Source organism: Bombyx mandarina, chromosome 11, assembly GCF_030267445.1.
Source record: "Bombyx mandarina strain Sakado chromosome 11, ASM3026744v2".
In the NCBI taxonomy this organism is placed as follows: Eukaryota; Metazoa; Arthropoda; class Insecta; order Lepidoptera; family Bombycidae; genus Bombyx; species Bombyx mandarina.
In genome coordinates this window covers 10,767,152-10,791,292 of record NC_143218.1, presented here as the reverse complement: position 1 = coordinate 10,791,292, position 24,141 = coordinate 10,767,152, and the positions used below count along the sequence as shown (strand labels likewise).

The following is a 24,141-nucleotide window of genomic DNA, read 5'->3' as shown; positions in this document are numbered from 1 at the left end:
ATCACTTAATATATTTGGTGCATATCGGAACATAGCCAAAGTGTGGTAGTTTAGGGTGCTTTTTTAAAAATCCTAGCTGCTACAGCTAGACTATGGCGTCATCTTAATTGGCCCCTTTTCAGTGGACACTTTTGGTGCTCTTTCTACTCTACTTAATTATAAAAAGATTAATTGAAGAGGCAAAGAGAACGTGGCACATACAGCCAAAGTTCACTAAAGTAAAATACTAAATAAATAAATAAATAAGTAAAATACTAGGATACTATGTGAATCTAAGTAAATTATGTGTGAACGAAATTTATATGCGTTCTTTGTTGGAGAATGCAAATCTGTACTGACAGCCATGTAACCATTTTTTTTAAATGTTTGTACGTTTTAAAGGGTAAAAAAAATTTTTTAAATCACTATTGTTTGTGCTAATTCGTTTCAAGAATTATGATGTTGATCAAGGAATAAAGCAGGTATAAGAGTAAACATTAGTGACAAACATTTCTAGTATTTCCGTGATAACACAATAATAGAAAATGGTGTATAAGCTAATGGCAACACTTGAAACTCAATATGGCAGAAAAGTCAAAAGATGGTTAATAAATATATTTATTTAGTAAGTTTACGATATTAAAAAATATAGTGACGTGGTGTAACGGAATTAATAAGTATTTGCTAATATCATTGTCCACGTGTTTTGTTTTACTGGAAAGCTTGAAAGGAACTTTACCACAGATCTCAAAGGTAGGATTTAAAACCGCCTACAAAATCAAACCCGATTCGTTTTTGTGTTAAAATATAAAAAAAATGGTTAAAATTAATTATTGTCCTCATATAGATGATTTAGAAAGCTTGTAAATATATTGTTGAATCCGGGAAGTTAATGCTGTGTTTAGTTTTAAATAATTTTTATGATGTCTTTTTGTTCAGTCACGTATTTTCTTTGCAAAAACTACGCATAACATGCTCATGATAAAGTTGAACTCAATACATTATAAAGTCTTTGGCAGAATTTTTATTGCCATTTATTATGTGAACAGGTACCAAAATTAAAGGTTGACGGCTACTGCAAAAAAAGTGATAAAAACATAGTTTCTCAGAGGTCAGTTACATTGTATGGATAAATAATAATATTAACATTTAATTTGATGGCTGTGTTTGAAACATTGGTTTTATGAACCAATTTGTCTATTTTTGTAATAGTTGCAATTGGGTTGGGAAAATTTAATCAACTATGAACATTTTTTAATCTGTGTGTTATTAGAATTCTGCTGTTTTAAGAGAGTACTAGATACCGCGATAAGTATTTCTGATATATTTTTTAAATAAAAAAAAATTTAAGTAAGTAAATCTTTGCTAAACAGTCCCATAAAAGTCGGTCAGTTACAACTAAACATTACCAATTGTCTAAAAGACAAGTTTCTCACTTTACAGTTGTTGAAAATTAAATATGGTAGGTATAAAAAATGTCAAAGGCCTATAATAACCTTTACCTATCAATGAAAGTCGGTAATACCAGACACAAAGATAAATAGCAATTTTACTTTTATTCATATTTAGACAAAGATATATAATTTTAAAATAACATAGCTTAGCAATAATAATGTACACAATTAAGGGAATTAAGTAGAAATTCAATTGAGACTAAACTAAATTTTTGTGCAAAAACAAATATACTTTATGAGACATCACCTTTACCAAATATAAAAACCAGTGAACATTAAGAACTAAGTACCTGTATATAAAAGATAGTAATTATAATGTGATCATTGAAGATGTTACACCTAAAATATATATAAAATGGAGCTTTGGTATATAAAATGATTCTTGACAACCTGACGGTTGTTTGGAAGCAATGACTCTTAGCAGTAAGACCACCCATTGCTTATAATAATGTGTTCTCTCTCTCTTTCTCTCTCTCTTCGGGCGCACCAACTAATGAGTATATTAGGTGGACTAAAATTAATAATAAACAGTGCAAGCAACACAGTAACCTAACTATAATAAAATGAGTCAAAAGTGAGCATTGTATAATGCTCAAAGTGCCGCAAAGTGAGCAAAGTGCCATTTGATATAAATTAATAAAGTAAAAAATATAATAAAAAAATAACTTTTTGTGGTTTAGGACTACTCAGGGTAGTTGTAGCATTTGTGCATTGTTTAAGATTTGATCCATCTTCTGATGCCTCACTATCTCTCTTTGCTTTTGGTTTTTGTGTGTTTCATAATTTAAAATGAGATGAAAGTTGGAAACTATATGTTCCACAATGCATTCCAGCTTAAGGTCTTTGTAACTATTTTTTACAATAAAATAATTCAGAATCCATCAACAAAATCAAATCATACAAATCTTCACAAAAATCAGTTTTTAGTCTATAAAAGTTCATATACATTTCATATAATTATCATATAAATTTGCTTAAATGTGGGCATAATTTTAATTTTATTTTCAATTATAGTTCAGTTTATTAATAATGATTACCTTATTTTATTTTACCTTATTTTACCAAAAAAATGTATTCAAGATGATATGTTTAAAGTATAACAGTATTTTCAAGCTCACGGTTCATCATTTGTCAAGAGGCTCTCAGAGATCTACTGAATGCTGTTGTCCATCTTGAGCTTTGAAGTCAACATTTCTATGGGTTTAGAATGATGACTCAATCTTGCAATTTAAATTCTAATTAGCAAACTAGACAAAAAATAAATTTATGCGATCACTAAATGTGCCCTTTGTAAGATTCTATTTTTAAAGCCAAATAAGATCAATTCATATGGCATCACAGGTTGAAGTGTCATGGTAAAATAACAATAAAGACATTCATTGGAACATGTTCGTTCAGAGGGCTGCAATATTGCGTAGGCTTTAAACGTAGCAAGTACGAGGCTGATATGCGCGGGCGCCAGTTGGTGCGGGTAGTATTGAGCTATGATTCACGCCCGCCCAAAATAACCCGAGAATGGGCGCCGCCTATCGGCGGGCGGGCGGCAAGCTGGTCAGGCTCAGTGGCAGCCGCGACGCCGCCGCTTGTAGAGGAGCGGTCGAGGTGGAGCGTGCGAGTCCCGTACTGACGCACGGCTGGAGGCGGCGCCGGCGCGGGATGCGCCGCCATGCCGGTACGACATCGCGAACTCGGCGAAGAGCTCGCACCCCCGGAGCCCAAGCGCTGCAGGCACTGCGACGGTACGGCATAATCATGTTTTGCAGTGCATAGGATTATATTAATCACTAACTTAATTCGCTGTTAACTTTAATTCTTGCTGTTATTTTGGTGTGAACTGAGGATGTTTTCGACGTAGTTTTGTCTCTATGTACATCTTATTCCAACAATAACCAATAGTATAATAAATATAGTTATTGCAATCAATCGGAAAGTATTTTTAGTTGAAATTTCACGCTATAAGATTAAAATTGCAAAATAAAACTTTTATTTTAATTAAAATTTTATATTAAAAGATAGCACACGTAGACAAAATACTTTTATTCTGCTAAAAGAAAAATGTTATTTTATTGAAATTTCACAGATATAATACTAAGGCCGTCGTTTTCTAATTAGGCTTTAACTAAACAAATAAAAACTCAAATATTAATTAAATTATGAATCTAAAGTTGCGTTTTCGAATTATTATGTACATGCAATATAACTATTAAAACTACACGTTTTTTTAAAGATTATAAAGTATAGAACCGTTTAAAAAATAATTCGTCCTTCGTACATGGAGTAGGTGCCATCAACAATGTGTGTCACAACGTTGAGAATGGAAAATGCATATAAATAGTGTTCTCGCCCAACTGGGCCACATTCTCAACCTTATGTAACTGGAAGCTCATAAACAACACACGTCGAATGTTTTACGTTCGCAGATTTGACTCCTTGTCCTCTTGCATAATTTCGGAGATATTTTAACGAGTCTTCGGAGATTACAAGATAACAGATCATCCGGGGTGTTGTTTTAATGTTACTTTATTATATCATTTAAATACTGTTTAATTTATGTAACTATGATTCACGGTACTATTATGATCCTACATTTGTTGGCATTATTAGTCAGTGTTGGTAAAAAGAGTCACAGAGATTTAACGTAGCGCTTAGTTTGTTGGGCCGTCAGAACCTGCAGACAGTGTTTTGACACGTGTGGCGTCACCTGACGCGGCCTGGCCAGACTTCTGGGACGGATTAATTGGTATTGCTCGTCGAGACACTACGTTGAGACGCTATGGATGAAATCATCGATGTTCACAATAGTAGCGGAGTAAAGAAACAATTAAATTAATAATATAGTATATAGCTATTAGCACATTGGTTGCTGAGTGTTAATGAAGCTTCTTTATGGGTATATAGACGGATTAGCGTTTTTATAATGTATTAGATTTGTCATTTTTTAATTTCTAACTAAAGGAAGGTTTTTTTTATGAAAACTTTTTTATCCAGAGTAATAGTAAATATTAAAATATGTATAGTAAGTACACTTATAATAATTCATTTTTTTGAAAGGAAAAGTATCTTGGCAATCTCTTTTGACCTCGGCGCTTTATGTATGAATGTAGGGCGAATATAACATCTTATTAAATTTATTCTAAGTCCTAACATATAGTGATTTAGGCGCTTTGTTGTATGATGATGGTCAATTGAAGTGATTTTTAACCATATCGAGTAAAACGTTAATTGTATGAATTATGTAAAATAATAAAAATATGCCCTGAGGGAATATGATTTACTTAATGTTGCATTGTACTCTGAAAAATACAATTCATTTATAGTTGTGGTTAAAATATACCCGTTATTTGAATGAAACCAACTTCAATCACCTGTCTTGAATAACGATGGCAACGGCATAAAAAAAAAATTCAAACAAAAACTGGCATCGGTTTTAAAACTAAACTACGTACGATTGCTTGCACATTTGCCGCCGCCAAATAATAAGATACTTATGGCAAAAGCCACATACTATACATACAAATAAAAAAATCGTAAAAATACATTTTTTTTAGCTTAGTTCAGAAAAACGTAGAGAAATCTTGTCATTGAAGATTGTTTTTGACTAATGAAAATACTAACTAAAGCAGGTTATTTTTGCTACATTCCTTAACACTGCCCACACTAGAAAGAAAATAATACCTGTCGACTCGCGTATTATGTAGCAAAATAACTTTTTTTTTTAATTTTCAGCTAAATAATTTGGTTTCGCTTTTGTATCCAAGTCGTGATTGACGTAGCGTGTTTTTGTTTATCTCGTCATAAATAGGTTATGACTACGACATTTTCTATTGCTTCGTTGGTCATTAAAAATAAACTTGACGGATTTCCATCCAAGAATTGATTCTATTAATGTAACAATTATCAAGTGTGTAGTGCAGGATGTGTAGGATGAATTCAAGTCATAAGGAAAGAAAAGTTTGTTTTGATGAAGTCCAAACAAACTGCCTAATATAAGTTAATTCCGAGAACTGTCGCCGTCGTCGTGCAATTAAAAATCTTCCATCTTTGAAGACTTCGTGATATTTTATTCGCATTTTAAACCGGATTTTAATGATATTGAATTTATATCTGCTTTTTTAAAGCGACTTCAAGAGGAAGCTCTCAATTTGGACCGTGTGCTTTGTTTTCTCTTTTGATGCCGTAGATTACTAATACATAATACAGAACAAAATAAAGTAAAAACGAGTGTATGAAACAGGCATTGTTCCAGTATAACGTTAATAGGAATTGCATAAAAGTTGTTTGTCCAAAATTCCTGACCTGTTATTGAATGTCTGAGCTGTATTTATTCCCTTTACAAAATGTTTACAGTATGTTTTGCAATTTAACGATCACATGGGTGTTACGTTGTTTTGTTTGATTATATTGTTACGGTTCTTAAGACAGTAGCTATTCGACAGTTTATGGGTGGCAGTTAAATATACCCGTCTCGGTTTGTCGTTGCAAATAGAATTTTGGCACTGACTGTCTGTGGTTGTGTAATTCACATATAAACCCTCTTGTTGGATTCAAGCTATCACTTCATAATATGAACTAATTATAATTTAATTTGTTTGACGTGAATTAAACTGTTCACATTCCTTTTGAGACCGCTAATTATATTGTTATGTGGGCGTATATACAAATCGAGTCTAGTGCTCGTATGAAGCTTGAATTTATATTTGAAACTTTGTCTGTAACGCGGTTTCGCTCGCATTATTTTGTGGATTAGACATCATAACAACGTAACTATTTTAACTGAGTGCTCATATTGTTTTTTACTTGATTGACAATATTGGTGTTATTGAACCTCTGATTTTGTTGTTGCAGCAACTTAATTTATAGTTTTGCGAATTTAAAATCGAATCACAAACATAATATTCCATGAAAGCCCAACATATTATTTTTAAGAAAGATCAAATTCGCAAGATAAAAATGTCTCATGTCATTTTAGTAAGATAAACTTAAGCATCATATTATTATCATCCTCTTGATATAATATTATCTTCATCAATTTTCAACTTACATTCAATTTATAGTACAGACTACCGTTTCAGATAACAAATACACGTCCTTACGGATCCATCAGATCCAATAACCTTTGCATTAGACGCCTTCAGCTCTAACACTAGGAGCAGGCTTAGGGATCCCGGTAACCGTACTCGTCGAACTCGACAAAGAGTTCGACGTGCAACCTAACCCATGAATCAGCTCGCTGAGTTTCTCGCCGGATCTTCTCAGCGGGTCACGATTCCTATCCAGTAGTAGATTAATTCGCGAAGCAGCTGCTCTTGAGTTAAGGTCTCCTTCGGAGGCGCTCGGGTAGCTGTTAGCAAATCCCCCCCCTCCTGGCTGAGCCTTTGCTCGCCCACCTGTCCTGGTGAAACCGGAAAGGCCTCCGGGCCACCAGTAATCCTAAAAAAAAAAAAAAAAAATGAATAGTAAAGAAACATATTACCAGTGATACATCCATTGTTTCACACTGATTGAAACATCACAATTATATAATAACAGTTTTTTATTTTCTTGTTATTACTATTTAAGAACGGAATTATTTCGAAAAACAACGGTTTTCATCTATACTTCTATACTATAATAATATAATATAATAATAATAATATTATAAAGAGGAAAGATTTGTTTGTTTGTTTGTATTGAATAGGCTCCGAAACTACTGTACCGATTTGAAAAATTCTTTCACTGTTTGGAAACTACACTATTCCCGAGTGACATAGGCTATAATATTTTTTGAAAAAATTAGGGATCCTTACTAAAACTCCAATAATGTAACCCAAGGTGTAAAAAAATTGCCTAAAATATTCTTTTTATCGTGTGCCCTACGAAAACTATAGATGATAGAATGTAGAGAATAGAATGAAGAGAATAGAATGTAATGTACTTCGATTTTGAAGAACACATTATTATTTACAAAAAGTGTCGCGACAACATATGTTTAACTATTTTAGTTATGCCGCAATAAGTGTTATTTTATTTTTTTAAATAAAACCACGTCAAATATCTTTGAATTTTTTGTTAAAGAACCGAGTGGAACCGAAGCGGGCCGCTATTATTAATAAACATAAAATAGATAGTATTATTTCATTCTAAAGCAAATAGCTTTTTCTATTTAGAATCGTTTTTAAAAGAAGAACATTAATAATTAGTAATGATTAAGCTTCTTGGTACTTCACCTAGTTCTTTAAAGTTTTCACGAAGCACTATGTTGTTTTCAATAGAATGGGTATTACTGACATGGTGGGTGGGTAATTAGTGGAGTCGTCCTCGTTCTGAACATACCTTGACCTCGTTGCGTTGTTTTACGATCTTCGATACAATTTTATACTTTTCATTTAATACGCATCTCATAAAATGGCAGGTGGCAGTTTAAACACTAGATCATTAATACGCAAATACATATTTGATTGAATCATTTAACGGTTAATTTAAAAAAAAAAAACGATAAAATATTTAATCAATAATAATGTCGTTAATGTGAACTGATTAAATCGATACACTAATAATTATGCATCTCATAAATCGGGTTGTTAGTTCGATGAAAGTCGTGCAAATAAAATGGACTGTACAAAACGTGTGTTTATGAGTACATACTACTCGCGAGTCACTGTCGGTTTGCACTATTAACATCATGGATTAACAATGCTACTAGCATGGTAATAGTATCGTTCTATCTCATATGCATGCCTAAGCTACACAAAAAATTAAAAATTACCATCAACGTGGAGCAGACGACGTAAATAAAAAATCTATTTATTAATACGTGAAGCAAAAACCTTGTACCCTATTTATGAAAATTGCGCGGACAGAGGAGTATAAAATTTCCCACACTTATAGAGAATGTAGAGAAGGAGTGCATAATGGTAATATTTTTTAAAAATAATGCATATAAGATATGTACATTAAAAACATTACACACACTACCATGTATTTGACACACACACACACATGCATACTCTTTTGTTGTCAAACTTATGAGTATAAACCTATATAGTAGTTCTATTTTTTCAACTGGAAAGGCAAAGGTATCCTACCATACAGTCTAATATTTTATATAAAAAATTTAAGTGAATAATGGTAATATGAAATGAAATGAACTTGATTAATTTGAAACATAAAAAAAATTGCCATGAAATTGAATGAAACTAGTGAGTATGATAACATTCTCATCATTTAGTGTTTAGTGAAATCGATCTTCTCACTAGCTGTGTTTTGTTGATGAACAAAATTTATTGGCACCAGAATGCATAAACTGGTTAACCGTTTTGTACGAATGTCATCGAACACGATTAGTTGTGGTCGAGCTACCGCATGGTCCACATTATCGTTATCTGCCGACAGTATCTTGGAGCTGTTTCAAATAGACGGTAGCGAATTTACTTTCAGTTTCGCATCTTCATAATATAACTATCTTTTTATATTTAAAACTAGCTGACCCAGCAGACTTCGTAGTGCCTCAGTCGATAAATAAAAGACCTAAACTTCTGTATAAAATTAACTTAAAACAAACAAAAGAAATCCGTCCGACGGGGAACACATCAAAGGAAAAATAAAATTGTTATTTTTATTTAATTCCGAGCATTTTCATATTTATCTACCTTTTAAACCTTCTCTGGACTTCCAAAAATAATTCAAGCCCAAAATTAGTCGAATCGGTCCAGCCGTTCTCGAGTTTTAGCGAGACTAACGAACAGCAATTCATTTTTATATATTGTTTAAAATAACTTGTAACTTGTAAGATATTTGGGTTAAACAAATCTAAAATATTGTGTAATTTATTTAATGCTTGACTTGAGGATTCCATGGTTATTTTTGAATTAGTATTGTGACAACCATTAACTACACCAAGCAGACGTATTTCGGTCACTTTGAAAATATGTAGTCTAAACGAAAAATACATGGGTAGTAACAATCTTTAACTACAACTGATTGAGTCACAAAATTTATGCCCAGAATGTTTATGATATTTTCAATGCTGTTTCTGTAGTAAGACCCGCTGCTGGGATATAAATTATTTGATTTTCAGAATGCTTCGTCCTGTACATGAGCGCGAGAGAGTTTAAACTCGATACTAATGCACATAACATTAGCTAAGTGATTTTCTGAATGCGTTTTAGACTTCATGACAGTTCTATAACTGGTTCATGTGTTCACATATATGTATCAGTTTAGGTAGTTCAGTATAACATCCCGTTTTTTTAATATTCATAAATACTAGGAATTTCCATTAAAGTATAATTGGAAGCCTTTCAATTGGAATTAATTACTGGTGGTAGGACCTCGTGTGAGTCCGCACGGGTAGGTACCACCACCCCGCCTATTTCTGCCGTGATGCAGTAATGCGTTTCGGTTTGAAGGGTGGGGCAGCCGTTGTAACTATACTGAGATCTTAGAACTTATATCTCTAGGTGTGTGGTGCATTTACGTTGTAGATGTCTATGGGTTCCAGTAACCACTTAACCCCAGGCGGGTTGTGAGCTCGTCCACACATGTAGGAAATAAAAAAATGAAAAAATTATCCGACCCATGACGTGTACTTCATTAAGAAATGTATAAAAAAAATTCTCGTTTTAAAAAATGGGTAAGATTTTAATATCAAAATGAAATGAACGCACTCACGTAGTTAGTTGGTGTTGGCCTACTTGTAATAGATTTCCTTGAAATACAAATGAAGTTTACACGTAATAAAAGTGTTATACTTCTAAATTAATGGGAACATTTCCTATAGTATCAGTTTAAAAAATATGCTATAAATGAATAATGATAGATCACGTGAAAACGAATGCATTCAAAATCTTCAATATAGATTATTTTCCTTGTCTGATGAAAACCAAACAGATCTTTTCGTATAAATTATTGCTGCCGAAAGTAGACTGCATCGTTTTTGACGTCATAGTGTACAATGCAAAACATATTATACATAGACCGTGATAATATGAAAGATATTTCATTAACCCTGTTTGTTGTTTGTAAAGAAATTGATTTAATTTTTGCTGGTGGTAGGACCTCTTGTTGGTCCGCACGGGTAGGTACCACCATCCTGCCTATTTTCGCCGTGAAGCGGTAATCCGTTTCGGTTTAAAGGGTGGTGCGGCCGTTGTAACTATACTGAGACCTTAGAACTTATATATATATATATTTTTATATATTCCTTATATGGGTGGACGAGCTCACGGACCACCTGGTGTTAAGTGGTTACCGGAGCCCATAGACGTCTACAACGTAAATGCCGCCACCAATAAAAAAAAGAAATCCGATGAAAATTATTGTAATAAATAAAAAAGCTATAGCTTTAGAACCAAATAAATTACCATAAACGTAAAGTCTTATATTTCGAGTACATATGAAATTTGTAAAAAAAACAGATATAAATCGTATATCCGCTTCTTAAAACATTCACAAAACTTATGCAATAGGTAATGTAAAACAAGTGAAGGTCTTGACATATGATATATCCTTATAGCTATGTAAAGATGTCATATTAGAAATTTTAAGACAATATATTATTATATATTATGATATACGAGTATGTAAACACATCCCCGATCCTGCGGACAGAATGGAAAGCAGTCGACGTCGCCCAAAACACGTCATCTCGGATCCTCCCGATCCACTAACGGTGCTTCTAGGTACTTCAAGCACCGGTCACCGTTCTCGTCGAACCCGTCGCTTGCGACGAAGGGCTCGACGAGTAAATTAACTCCCAGACACAGCCCACTGAGTTTCTCGCCGGATCTTCTCAGTGGGTCGCGTTTCCGATCCGGTGGTAGATTCTGCGAAGCACGGCTCTTGCTAGGGTTCGTGTTAGCAACGTCATCAGGTTTGAGCCCCGTGAGCTCACCTACAAACGTTAGGGTTACGCTGAAATAGCCTCTCAAGGCTCTCAGCTTAGGTAGGAAAAAAAAAAAATGTAAACAAAGGACAATTTTAAATATCATTTTTTTCCTATCTTTAGGTACTCAACAAAAACTACTCGTAAACAATAATTTATAACTTTATTCACATTTAACGTAGATTAAAATAAAATGGACTGTTTGATGTTTTTTTCTCAACTGGAGTAATTAAATGGATTTGTACAAATTTAGCAGGTGTCACTTATATTTGAGTTTCTCCAAAAAATATTTGCATACGACATTTTTTATTATTTCCAACGATTAAAATATGTTAATATTCTTGTTTAACTAGAAGCGAAGGTAATAATTTGTAACGGTAACACCATGTACATACATAATTATATTACTATGTAGTATTTAAGATCGGATAAATTAATAGTTAAATATATATTCGAAACAACAGATTCTTGATTCGTAAAGAACATCCGGTGAAACAACACCGGTTTTTCTTTTGTAAATGTAATTTTTTTTTAAACTAAAAATGTATTACGTAAGCACAGTATGCAGTTTGCAGCCGAGTCTGTTTAGGAATGTTTTACATTACGCACGACCCTGGCTGTCGGCAAAAATAACCATTTTTATACAATGTTTGTTTTTGATCTACAATATAACACAAGTTAAAAGATATGCATTGAAAACGTAACGCTTGCTCTATTTGGGACGTTATTTAGAAATTTGAAGGTCTTCGTTAAATAAATAATTGTCATTTTGAATAATGTAAGTCGTTAACGCAAAAATTTTTTTTCTCCAAAGGAATCTTCTTATTTAATGAAGGCAGCATTATTAACGTACTGTTGCTTACCATCGCTCACAGGCTTTAGTAATTGTTCATCTCAGCTAATCCGAAACCAGTTAATTCGCTCGCTTCTAACATGACATTCATTGGCAGGTACATAGATTTTTCAAATATTTTATGGTACCTATATATCGAAACTATGTAAGACATTTATATTTTTTTTTTAAATTGTAAACAAGTAATAAAATAAACTATTTAAATCTACTTGTACTCGAAATTGCAACCCTGTTTTCGTTGGCAGGTAGTGGTTTATTCGGAGGATTCATACAATAATTTTCTGACGAAACTATGTACGGCTCCCGTGGTAAAGCTATTATAGTTAAAAATAAATTATAGAATTAGTCTATGTGTGACATATAGTATGTGTGAACAATTTCACTGCAGGGATAAATCTGTGGAAATGACTCAGAGCCGAAAGTTTATACATACCGACTTGCGTATTAGTGCGCCCTTTCATGGCACGTTGATGCCAAAAATTATATTTTTATATTTTTTTGTATTCGAATAAAACTCGCACAGGGAATCAGCCGTAAGTGCCGTAATTATGTCAGTGAGCACGTGCCCCCCGGAAATGCTTGGTTTGTTTAACATACGGATTTATTTCTGTCAGTGAGGTGTCATCATCCCTGAGCGTTATCCTTAAATATTGTCCGAAATATATCTGATCAAATGTTACACTTATAGTATTAGGCGTATTTTGCGTCAATTAGACTGCTTTATTTGCATCTGGAATTTTAATTAGTATTAGTACATCTGGATTTATCGATTTACAAAAGAATGTTTTCAATTGTAAGTTATTGATTAAAATAAGCTTATAAAAGTCGTCTATTCGGTAGCAATACATTACATGATTAAAAAGTAAAATGTTTGTATGCCACATTCATATACCAACTTGGGTATCGAATTATATTTCTACATTCGTCAGCCGCTAGATCGCGTTCCTTGGTACAAAGCCAGATAGAGCGATCCTTTTGGCGTGTCGATACATCAGCGTGGTGGCCCGTTAGAACTGTTGCCCGTCTAAAATAATGTCAGTCCAGAGATTAACGAACTTCAGCCGCCTGACCTATATGACAGGTGCTAGAGAATTTCACGTGAAAGCATTTCATGTAAAAAATATTTCACGGTCCGAAACATAAGAAGAATTAATTAAGAAGATCGCTATTAATATTATTGTTTCGCAACATTTTGAACTCGGTCGTGGTTATTCTGTTGATCATGATGTTAGCGACCCGATTTCACGAATAAACAAATTTATTAAAATCGTGCTATGTGTAACATTTTTAATATTCAGACTTTTGAAAGAAAGCTATGTTGTATTTATATATCTTTTTTTTAATTCCAATATCTAGTAGCAATCGAAATAGAGATATACTTTATTGAATGCTTAGTTAACTCAATCGCTTTGGAATGAGGCCTTATATTGCCTGTCACAATTCTCTCAAAAACAAATAAACAAAATTGGCATATTGTAGCAAATTTTGAAAAATGAACACCTCTCAAATTTTTTTTTTTAATTTATTGTTCGAATATACTGAAATCGCGTAGGAAGCCTGCACTATCAACATTGTTTAGAATTTTTTGTCTATTTGCGCACCACATAATTACTGGTACTGATTTTTAACAATAATTTTACCTAAGCGCGGCCAGCGAAACGTTTCAACTTTTGCCAACTCTATGTACTGATTAATCATTATTATTTTATTACATTTTTTAGCTAACACGTATCTCTCTCCTACATGTGTTTTGTTTTATCAAACTGCAGTCAATTATGTATTTTTTTTATTGGCTAGAGGGTGGACGAGCTCACAGCCCACCTGGTGTTAAGTGGTTACTGGAGCCCATAGACATCTACAACGTAAATGCGCCACCCACTTTGAGATATAAGTTCTATGGTCTCAGTATAGTTACAACGGCTGACCCCCCCTTCAAACTGAAACGCATTACTGCTTCACGGCCGAAATAGGCAGGGTGGCGTTACCTACCCGTACGGACTCACAAGAGGTCCTAGAACCAGCAAAACCACCAGTAATTACTTGTTTGTAAATTAGATAGTGATATTCGAATAGCTATTTCTCACTCTTTGATATTGAATTGATGAATTCTTCTGGGCAGTTTAGTATTCCCACTCAGTCGAGTTTTGTTTTCAAAAATAGAACACTCAAAGCACTGAAACGAAACTCTGCCCTTGTAAGCAAAAAAATTACCAGGATTGAGAAATTTCACATTAAAATTGTATATACGAGTATTAGCGTAACGCTCTCAAACTGACAAACTCAATCAATAAAACTGTGATATTTTAAGATACTGAATTTCAAATAACTTTCTTTAATACAATTTTCGTATCGACGCTTACTTGAAATTATTGTTTTGTTTTCAGGTAATTAACCTTCACATTCTTCCTTTTCGAAAGCAGCGGTATTTGGCAAATCCCAGATGTTTCGGTGAGTCCGAGGACAAACATCAGGCATATTAATTAGATGCTCTTAGAAAATACACGTACGCATGATGTCTGTAAAATTCTACGTTTTGTATTTTCAGAGTGTTAATTGTAAACAATCGGAACGATAGATAAATAGGAACGTTTAAACGGAATTGAAGATGAATACCGAAAGGCTATAATCAGTTTAGTTAATGATACGAACGGCCACTACGAAAACCGCAACGCACGCGAAACTAAAGAAAATTACGTTGTGATCGGAAACTATGCGATGGCCAGTGTCGATCAATTACCAAAAGGTATTCCTTATTTATGTACCTAGTCAGATCGCTGTATTGCTGTACGTAGCGCTTTATCTCTAAACGTTATTGTAGGATAAATACGTTGCATCCTCAATTATTTACTGCAAGAAAACATCTGTTAGTATCTCTTTTTTATCGTAAAACAAGCTATATCCGTGAAGATGTTAAGAATGTAGCGCTAGCTTCATTTATCTCGTCGCTAAGCGCATCTAGTTCACCCACGCTTGCACTCTAGCCAAAATCACCTTTTAATTTATTTTATCGAATGTTGTATATAGAAAAGTTCGAACACATTTTTTTATATATATATTTTTTATTTAATTTATTATTTGCTTACACTGTTATTTAGATCTTATTTCCTGTTAGTTTCTTTTGATTAATTTACTAGACGTGACCTAGTTTTGTGTTAAGCATATCCCGTGGTCGTGACGTGATTTCATGAATGATTTTAAACAATGCTTGAAGTCGTCCTGGCCTAAAGGATAAAACGTCGGGTGCATTCGTATCTAGCGATGCACCGGTGTTTGATTCCCGCAGGCGGATACCAATTTATCCATAAAGGATAAGACGTCGGGTGCATTCGTATCTAGCGATGCACCGGTGTTCCAATCCCGCAGGCGGGTACCAATTTTTACAATGAGATACGTACTTAACAAATGTTCACGATTGACTTCCACGGTGAAGGAATAACATCGTGTAATAAAAATCAAAACCGCAAAATTTTTATTTGCGTAATTACTGATGGTAGAACCCCTTGTGAGTCCGCATGGGTATGTACCACCACCCTGCCCATTTCTGCCGTGAAGCAGTAATGCGTTTCGGTTTGAAGGGTAGGGCAACCGTTGTAACCATACTGGGACCTTAGAACTTATATCTCAAGGTGGGTGGCGCATTTACGCTGTAGATGTCTATGGGCTCTAGTAACCACTAAACACCAGGTGAGCTGTGAGCTCTTCCACCCATCTAAGAAATAAAAAAAACAACAACTATAAAACTTAATTAGACTTATCTTACTAGATTGAGTAAAACTTGCAAAAATGGGTTAGGCTTATTTAATTGTACGAGTATTATACTGTGTAACAATTGGACTCTAAAATAAAAATCAGCAACAATTTTGCTTCAGTAACAAAGATTCTAAGCGCGTAGCAGAATACGGGTAGGTATTTTTTCCTAAGAGCCCATCTTTGATGCCTAGTTCGTTTCGCTATATCTTTTTTTTAATGATTGGGGATTACTGGTGGCCCGAAGGCCTTTCCAGTTTCACCAGGACAGGTCGGCGAGCAAGGGCTCAGCCAGGAGAGATCGCTATATCGTGTACGTGTGCTTGTTTTGCGGTCGAACTCGCATAAAAGATGTTATTATGTAGTTATGGAAGGTAACCGCTCATTTACCTGAAAGTTTTTCGTGTTACATGTCGTGGTCAGTGGTTACCGCTAACGGTTTCCGAGCTCGTTAGTTCGGAATACATTATGAATCTTAAAAACGGTTAGGTATTTTGTGTAAAAACATGCTTCGCTACAATAGAATGCTATCATATATCACTACATAGTATAAAACAAAGTCGCTTTCTCTGTCCCTATATCTCTATGTATGCTTAAATCTTTAAAACTACGCAACGGATTTTGATGCGGTTTTTTTAAATAGATAGACTGATTCAAGAGGAAGGTTTATATGTATAATAACATTCATTAAATAGTGGAGAAATTCTGTTATGTTTGAGGTTTCTAATGTGATGTCGTAAATAATCAATAATAAAATTTCATGTTTCCGAAGCGAAGCAAAGGCGGGTCGGCAGTGCTATATAATGCATTTCGCTTGTACTGCATACACTAAATTATCACAAAAGTTTTCGTAAAATGTAACACATACTTTAATCGTGATTTTATGTCGGTAGTTACACGACGAGAATTATTAATGCTATAACGTACGTACGTTATCAAAATATTTTTACTATCCGAAATAATCAGGTAGTTTTGTTTAGCTGAAAAATATAAAATAATACGTACGTAGCGTATTTAAAATTTAACGATTTCGTGTTTTTTTTTCATAAGGCGACGGCCGGCATATTTTGCGGCGGCTTGTTGTTTGCGTCACAGAAATAGACCGGTCCACTGCTTTGCTAAATAATAAGAAAAATCTCGGGATTGGCCGTGTACGAAATGACCATCCTCATCAATCAGCTGCTTGGAACGAGTCCAAGATTTTTTCCACGTTTAGGTTCCGTAGTTCGTATGATAATTCGGCTAGTTTCTTGTCGTCTTGTGTTTTACACACTACTACTTGAATTTGACTGGGGAACTAATGTTTTTTTTTTCTCAAGATAACAAGGAAGACGTTTTGTTGAACGATAAAACAAAAAATAACATCTGATCCCTAATACACCCTATGCGTTCCAATTTGTTTTTCAGCACGTATTAAAAGATTACTGTCGAAATAAAACAACAGTGTGACAACTCAAGGCTGTCCCGAGCTTCCATGAAAATAATGTTATCTACTTATGAATCATCACTTACGCTTATCGTCTAAGGTGTTTCATTTATCTCGTTAAGGATTAAGTGTGTAAAAGATAAGTACGTAATATTACAATTTACGATAATATTTGTGAATTTGGTCAGTATTGCCTCAATGAAAGTTACAGGCTTAAAATTGTTGATGTTCCGGAGTAATCGACGTTTAAATCTTATAAATTAAGTTGTTTTTTTGTTATTAATTATTCATAAAGAAAATCTTTTAAAATGATAAAGTTGTTGCGAAAAAAGAGCACTCGTTTCCAGGCTTTGGAATGTTTATTGTCTGTTATCTCGCCGCAATTTATTATGACGCCGCTCAATTTCGAGTAATTACATCCAAAAAGTCAAAAAGAGTCGTTATAACTCATTAACCTTCGTGATTTCAGTTTCAGCATCTCGTTTTGCTTACTTGTTCCTACGACGCGGTTATTTCGAATGTAGTTGTAATAATGTCGCGAAAGTAATAATTGCTAACGACCGTTTTATTTAAGGACGTTGATGGATACTAATTGTATTTCTGTGCTTTCGTTGTCACGAAAGGTGGTTGGCGATTCGGAATGAAGTGTTCACGACTATGTGATGAACGAATGTTCATTTTGCGAATACGAATGTCTGATTCTTTTTAGACATACTATAGCTGCAGGAAATACGACCGCAAATTTGTAGCAATTTTTCACGATTTAGATGATATTTTGAAAATTAAAACGACTAGTAGTTTTAGAGTTACAAGCACACGACCAATTAAACATATTGTTGACCTAATGGTTATTCCTAATAAAGTGACTCAAACGTCAACAAGTATATTTGGGAATATGAACTATAATTAAACGATTTCTTACGGACGTGTTGCGTTCGTCAACCATTTTTTTTACGATTTTGTTGTTTGATGATTTAATGGTAATTTGGCGAATACGAAAAATTATCTTCGTTGCATCACTAGTCATGGCGCCTTTACGCAATTCTCGTCTTACGGATAAACGCTTGCCAAAGAAACACGTCACGTGCATCATTGCACTGGCATCCTAACTGTAATATGAAATATTTCTAAATTAAGGAATTTTAGATTTTGGCCGATTATGGCCTATATAACTGGAAAGATAATATAAAACTGGAAGTGCTATCACCACCATCGCGCTCACCACACTGTCGTCTGTCGTTTAGACCAGCGGTCGGGGAACTTTTTTTAATTAATACCACAATATATTTTTGTGTAAGTTGATATTTACCCCATGGCGAAAAACAAAAAAAAAACAAAATCGCTTCTTTTCAGCATCTTTCATATTATGGCACACGATAATTTTGAAAAAAAAATTCTTTTTTTCGTTTCATTTCATTTCGTTTCATCGAGTTTAAAATAACAACGTTTCTAAAGAAGTTTCACTTCAATATATACTTTTTACTCACATAAGTTTCATTTTTATCCCCCAAAAATTTCATTTTACCCCAGTTGGGGTAATTTACCCTGGTTCCCCGACCGCTGGTTTAGACCGACACCATTGCATTAGGCGCAAGCGACGACCGGACTCTTCATACTTGGGGATCGCGACTGATGTTCCTCTTTTTGTGAAATTATGTGCTGCAAGCTGGAGCTATAGCTCCTTGAAGTTTTTGTGGCTGTCTACTGCCACACCCCCATAAATGTTATTTAATTATTAGCCTTTAATCATTATCATAAAACTAACGTAGCTTATAAAAGTAGTAAATAATGTTTTAATACATCTAGTTTATTTATTAGATAATAGGATTCATTTGCTGAAAAAACAAAAATAATAGACCAGAGCAATTATCCTGAATTATTTCGATTTCTGTCGTAAGTCTTTCATGGGTTCCGAATCAAAGCGTAGGAAGAAACTACAAGATTTCATCTATACTAATATTATAAAGAGGAAAGATTTGTTTGTTTGTTTGTTTCGAATAGGCTCCGAAACTACTGGACCGATTTGAAAAATTCTTTTTCCATTAGAAGCCGACATTGTCCCTGATGAACATAGGCTACTTTTTTTAATTTTTATTTTTTGGTTTCATGTGTGTTTTAATGTTTCCGAAGCGAAGCGAGGCCGGGTCGCTATCTTCAATATTTTCAGGTACGCGGCAGTGTTCACGTTGAGATATACTTTGTGTTTCATTAATAACTTAACTTCGCGTGGTGAAAAAGAATTGGGAAAACTAAGGAAATTTACTTAATGAAATAATTTGTCACTAAATAAGACGTTGAATGAAATAAAAGTATTTGATTTTTCTATATATTTTCTAAGAGAGTATACTTTGATAAAAGCTACTGACAGTAGGTCTTAACGTAGACTCAACCAAGTATTAAATAAATATCTGGATGATGAAGTGCGATAAGTGATATGAGATAAATCGCATTGTTAGAGTGTTGTTTTAGATTAGTCTGGCATATATAGAAAATACCATCTTTTAGTGTTTCGGCTATTTTTTTAGTCTCTTGAAGCGGGCCGTTCACCTTTTGCTCCTTATTTAACTTATAAGATTGAAGACGACGGCTGACCTAATCGCACCAGCCAGCTCTGCGAAATGAGTACGAATGATATGCTTCCGCAACCTGTAGCAACATTTAATTTCTTTTTGTTTAATGTTGACGTCAACTATTCGATGGACAATGTCAATTATTAAAAAAATCTACAAAAATAAATTTATTCAAACTACCTTTACAGCTTAATCTCGCGTTTATTACTTTCATTTCATTATTTTCGACGTGTCAAATACTTTAATTTTGTCTGGTCACGGATATCTGAATTCTTACCTGTCGACATTTGAATATTGTGTTAAACTACCCTCAAACAAAAAAATAATGAATTATTTTGAATACATACATATTTCACACAAAAATAAATCAAGAAATAGCACTTGAGCAGGCATCCCAAAGTCTAGTAAAGCTTAACCAGTACAGTTCTCGCCATTTAAATGCAGCTCAGAAATAGACTACGGAAGCATCAGAGCGACCCGTTTGGTATTTGTTCAACGTTGACCTAAAACAGCGCTCGCTTTGCCCGTTTGTTATTAGACTGGGCGACTGGAGAGCTGTTTCTATCGAAAGTAAGAAAGCCTTGTGGCGCTTCGATATGATTTACGATCTCTAATATTTATGACATGCCTCAATAAATATAGGTGCTGAAATGTAATATATATAGGCCCCATTAAACAGCTATCTGTAATTGTTGGCTATAGATAAGTAGTACAGTAAAATACGTAGTTCGGAAATACGTTTTTTTTTAAATAGTTTTGTCCATTGTGGCGTGATCTCGTCACCCGGCGTTGTGCCAAAGCGTGCAGAGCCGTATCGCACGTGGTTCATGACGAATGAATGGGGGTCGTCAAATTGACACGTGCTGTTTTTCTTTTCACTACTGATTAGAAACACATTTCGAATTTGTTGTTTACATAAAGAAAATATAATTCGTAAATAGATGTTTAATATTAATATATATTGTAGTCATTCATATTTCTAAGTATTAGAAGCACGAAACCGCTTAAATAACTAATAAGTAACTAAATATTTTATACATATTGATTTTTAAAACTAGGCTCATTCATAGTATAGATTATTGACTTCGTTCAAATATTTGGCACTTTCGCAGGGAAGCAGCCGTATTCTGACTGAATATTGAACGTTGCCAAGAGAAAGCTATTTCCTCCTGTCTCCGTGAGACAATTCAACAAGTGTTACTGTTAATTGTCTATCGAAAGTTCTGCTCCGTTGCCAATTACTATAAATCTTAGATTAATCAGTCGTACATTTATTTGTACGGGCTGTGTGGCCAGGGCCTTCTAATCATTGAAATGCCTAATTAATGTTTACGGCAGTAAAACTGACAGATTGATTTTACGCTAAATGTAAGCAGTCCCTAAAATAATCTTAAATACGTTTGTTCATCATAACTGCACCCATCCAACAAGTAACACGTATCTTGGTTTAAATGTCGTTTATTTTTATATTTACTTTTCACAGTTGACACAACTAATAATCCGTGTTTTTTTTTGTTTATTATTTATTAACATACTCACAGAATTTAAAACAAAAAATTGTGTCTTGAAACTACGATAAAATTCTGAGGTCTTCGGCTCGTAAATTAACTCGGTCGTTAATTAACTGATTCATGTTTGTTCAATTATGATCTTTATCGAAGATGTTAGTAAAACTAAAATAACAAACAACAGCTGTTGAAACAAGTGGCTCGCACAGGGACACCGGACACGTTGTTTTATCGCCCATAGTAATCTTTAATTTAGTCGTCTATCACGTTTATTTTAGTACATAAGTGCGTATGCCAGAGTATATAATAATATTAGAGCCGTGTTAGTCACTTATTAAAAATAAAAAGAATGTAAAACCACTCTTGGACGTACTCAAATATATTGCAATAATTTATGTGCAGAGATTTGCGTCAGTGACTAGATATTTTAACAAATATCTCCAACTGTCTTTGTGTGGTAGTTATACTGAAATAGATTTTATTCTTTATGAATGTTTTCTGTTTAAGTTTTGTACAATTTACTAGTCTTGGCTACTGCCATCTTTACCTTGTTATTCGATTGCTTCTAAATAAAAAATCTTATTGTACCTACATATATTAAATTGGACATTAGGATTTTACCAGATCCAGATGCCGAATCAATTTTATAAATTTTAACGATTTGATATAGTTTTTTAAATCAGCCGTTTCTTTTTGCACACGGTATGTTATTTACTCCATTCACTGGTGAAATAATTTAGACTGTGATTTTTTGAATTAACTGCTGAAACTTGACCGGAAAAATGAGTTTAAAAAAAGGTAATGATTCAGTTCTTCAAATCCAAATTCCTTTCAACGTTTTTCGCTGTTCCTCGTTCTTTTAGATCTGCTCTTTAAAAATCATACTGTTTACTTATTCGTCATTTCAAATCAGTTAATGGTTTGTGGCTCTTAATCTATACTTCTACACTAGTAATATATAAATCTAGTGGTTTTTACCGATGTTCCGTTATAACTACTGAACCATGCGTCCGATTGACGAAACTTGGTATCCATGTAGAAAATACATGTACTTAATGGATAGGCTAATATTTATATGATGGACTCCCTACACCAGTTGCGGGGCGGAGGGGGGGGGGGGTGTTAATGATGAGAATCTTTGGGGGGGGTGAGAAATAATAATGTTAATTTTAAATGCCCAGCGAAGCGGACGGGTACAGTTAGTATGTATATTATAATAATAATATTAATAATGAATATATATGAAATCAAAATGTGTTGGCTGAAACCACGGCAGTTGATATATTTGTATATGAATACGAATTTTTTTATCGGAACTGTAGAAATATTTATAACGACTGAACATCTTAAACGACTCAGATAATGCTTATTGCGTAAGAGTCGTTTTTTGTGTGATTTCAATTTATTTCTGTTTCATTTCGCATAGTTGGCACTCAATTAAAGTTACAAGATTACATTTATTATATGTTATGGGATTAAAAATGTCAGTGCTTTGAAGTCAAATCAATAATACGTTTCGTAACTATTCTTTTGTATTCATTGTCTTTACACATTATTTCGCGCATTAGCAATTAATTTTTAACGTTACTCATAAAATAATTAAGTTTGTCTACCGGGATATCATGTATGGGTATCATGGAACGTCAACTATTTTAGTGCAAAATATTTGCATGTCCACATTAGTAGTCGTACTGAAAATGCGATTAAGCAGTCAAAGAAAACACCCATTTTTTTTTTATGGCTTAGATGAGTGGACCATCTCACAGCCCACCTGGTGTTAAATGGTTACTGGAGCCCCTATTTGAAATAAAAGTATTTTATCTATTACCATCGCACCGCCCGCCACCGGAGTAGAGTTCATCCATACTACCTGGAGCCACTACGTTCATCCACAGTGCGTTTACAGAGACCTTTTTTGCCACGTACCATCCGGCTATGGAATGAGCTCCCCTCCACGGTGTTTCCCGAGCGCTATGACATGTCCTTCTTCAAACGAGGCTTGTGGAGAGTATTAAACGGTAGGCAGCGGCTTGGCTCTGCCCCTGGCATTGCTGACGTCCATGAGCGACAGTAACCACTTTCCATCAGGTGGGCCGTATGCTCGTCTGCCTATACGGCAATAAAATAATAATAATAATAATAATAATATATATTTCCTTTATAATAATGACATGAAACTATACTTGACACCTTAAAACTTATATCTCAACGTGGGTGGCGCATTTACGTTGTAGATGTTTATGAGCTCCAGTAACCACTTAACACCAGGTGGGCTGTGAGCTCGTCCACCCATCTAGCAGTAAAAAAAATAATCTGAAACCATATCGCATATTTTAAATGATGACTAAGTCTTACAGCTGATACATAATACCGGCACTGGTCGTTCCAATGTGTTCGAACTTTAATAACCATTAGAGCATTGAGTTGTACATATTATTATTATATATATATTATCTACTCGATATCGAGTAAAACTGAACTATACCATGCGTACCATAAGAATTATTTTATATCACATTTGATATCAGGCGTTTATCTTCTCTCTTCTCTGTTCTTATTGAACTAACACGCATCAAACCCGCAAAATTATAATTTGCGTAATTACTGGTGGTAGGACCTCTTGTGTGTCCGCACGCCACCCTGCCTATTTCTGCCGTGAAGCAGTAATGCGTTTCGGTTGGAAGGGTGGCGCAACCGTTGCAACTATACTGAGACCTTGGAACTCATATCTCAAGGTGGGTG

At 34.2% G+C, this 24,141-nt stretch overlaps 1 protein-coding gene across 5 annotated transcripts in view; it reads left to right on the top strand.

Annotated features, from left to right (window-relative positions):
- The first annotated feature begins 529 nt into the window (after window positions 1-529).
- Mrtf (Myocardin-related transcription factor) overlaps window positions 530-24,141 on the top strand; it is a 42,131-nt gene continuing 18,519 nt past the window's right edge. Inside the window, exons 1-3 of one of the 5 annotated variants that reach the window (XM_028185217.2) lie at window positions 544-732; window positions 14,533-14,596; window positions 14,694-14,891. In XM_028185217.2, the coding sequence (XP_028041018.2) occupies window positions 14,864-14,891 (28 nt within the window). In that variant the 5' untranslated portion in view covers window positions 544-732; window positions 14,533-14,596; window positions 14,694-14,863. Of the gene's footprint in view, window positions 733-2,546; window positions 3,173-14,532; window positions 14,597-14,693; window positions 14,892-24,141 lie in introns of those variants that run through there. The other 4 variants (XM_089731478.1, XM_028185218.2, XM_089731479.1 and 1 more) reach the window with 4 other exon arrangements.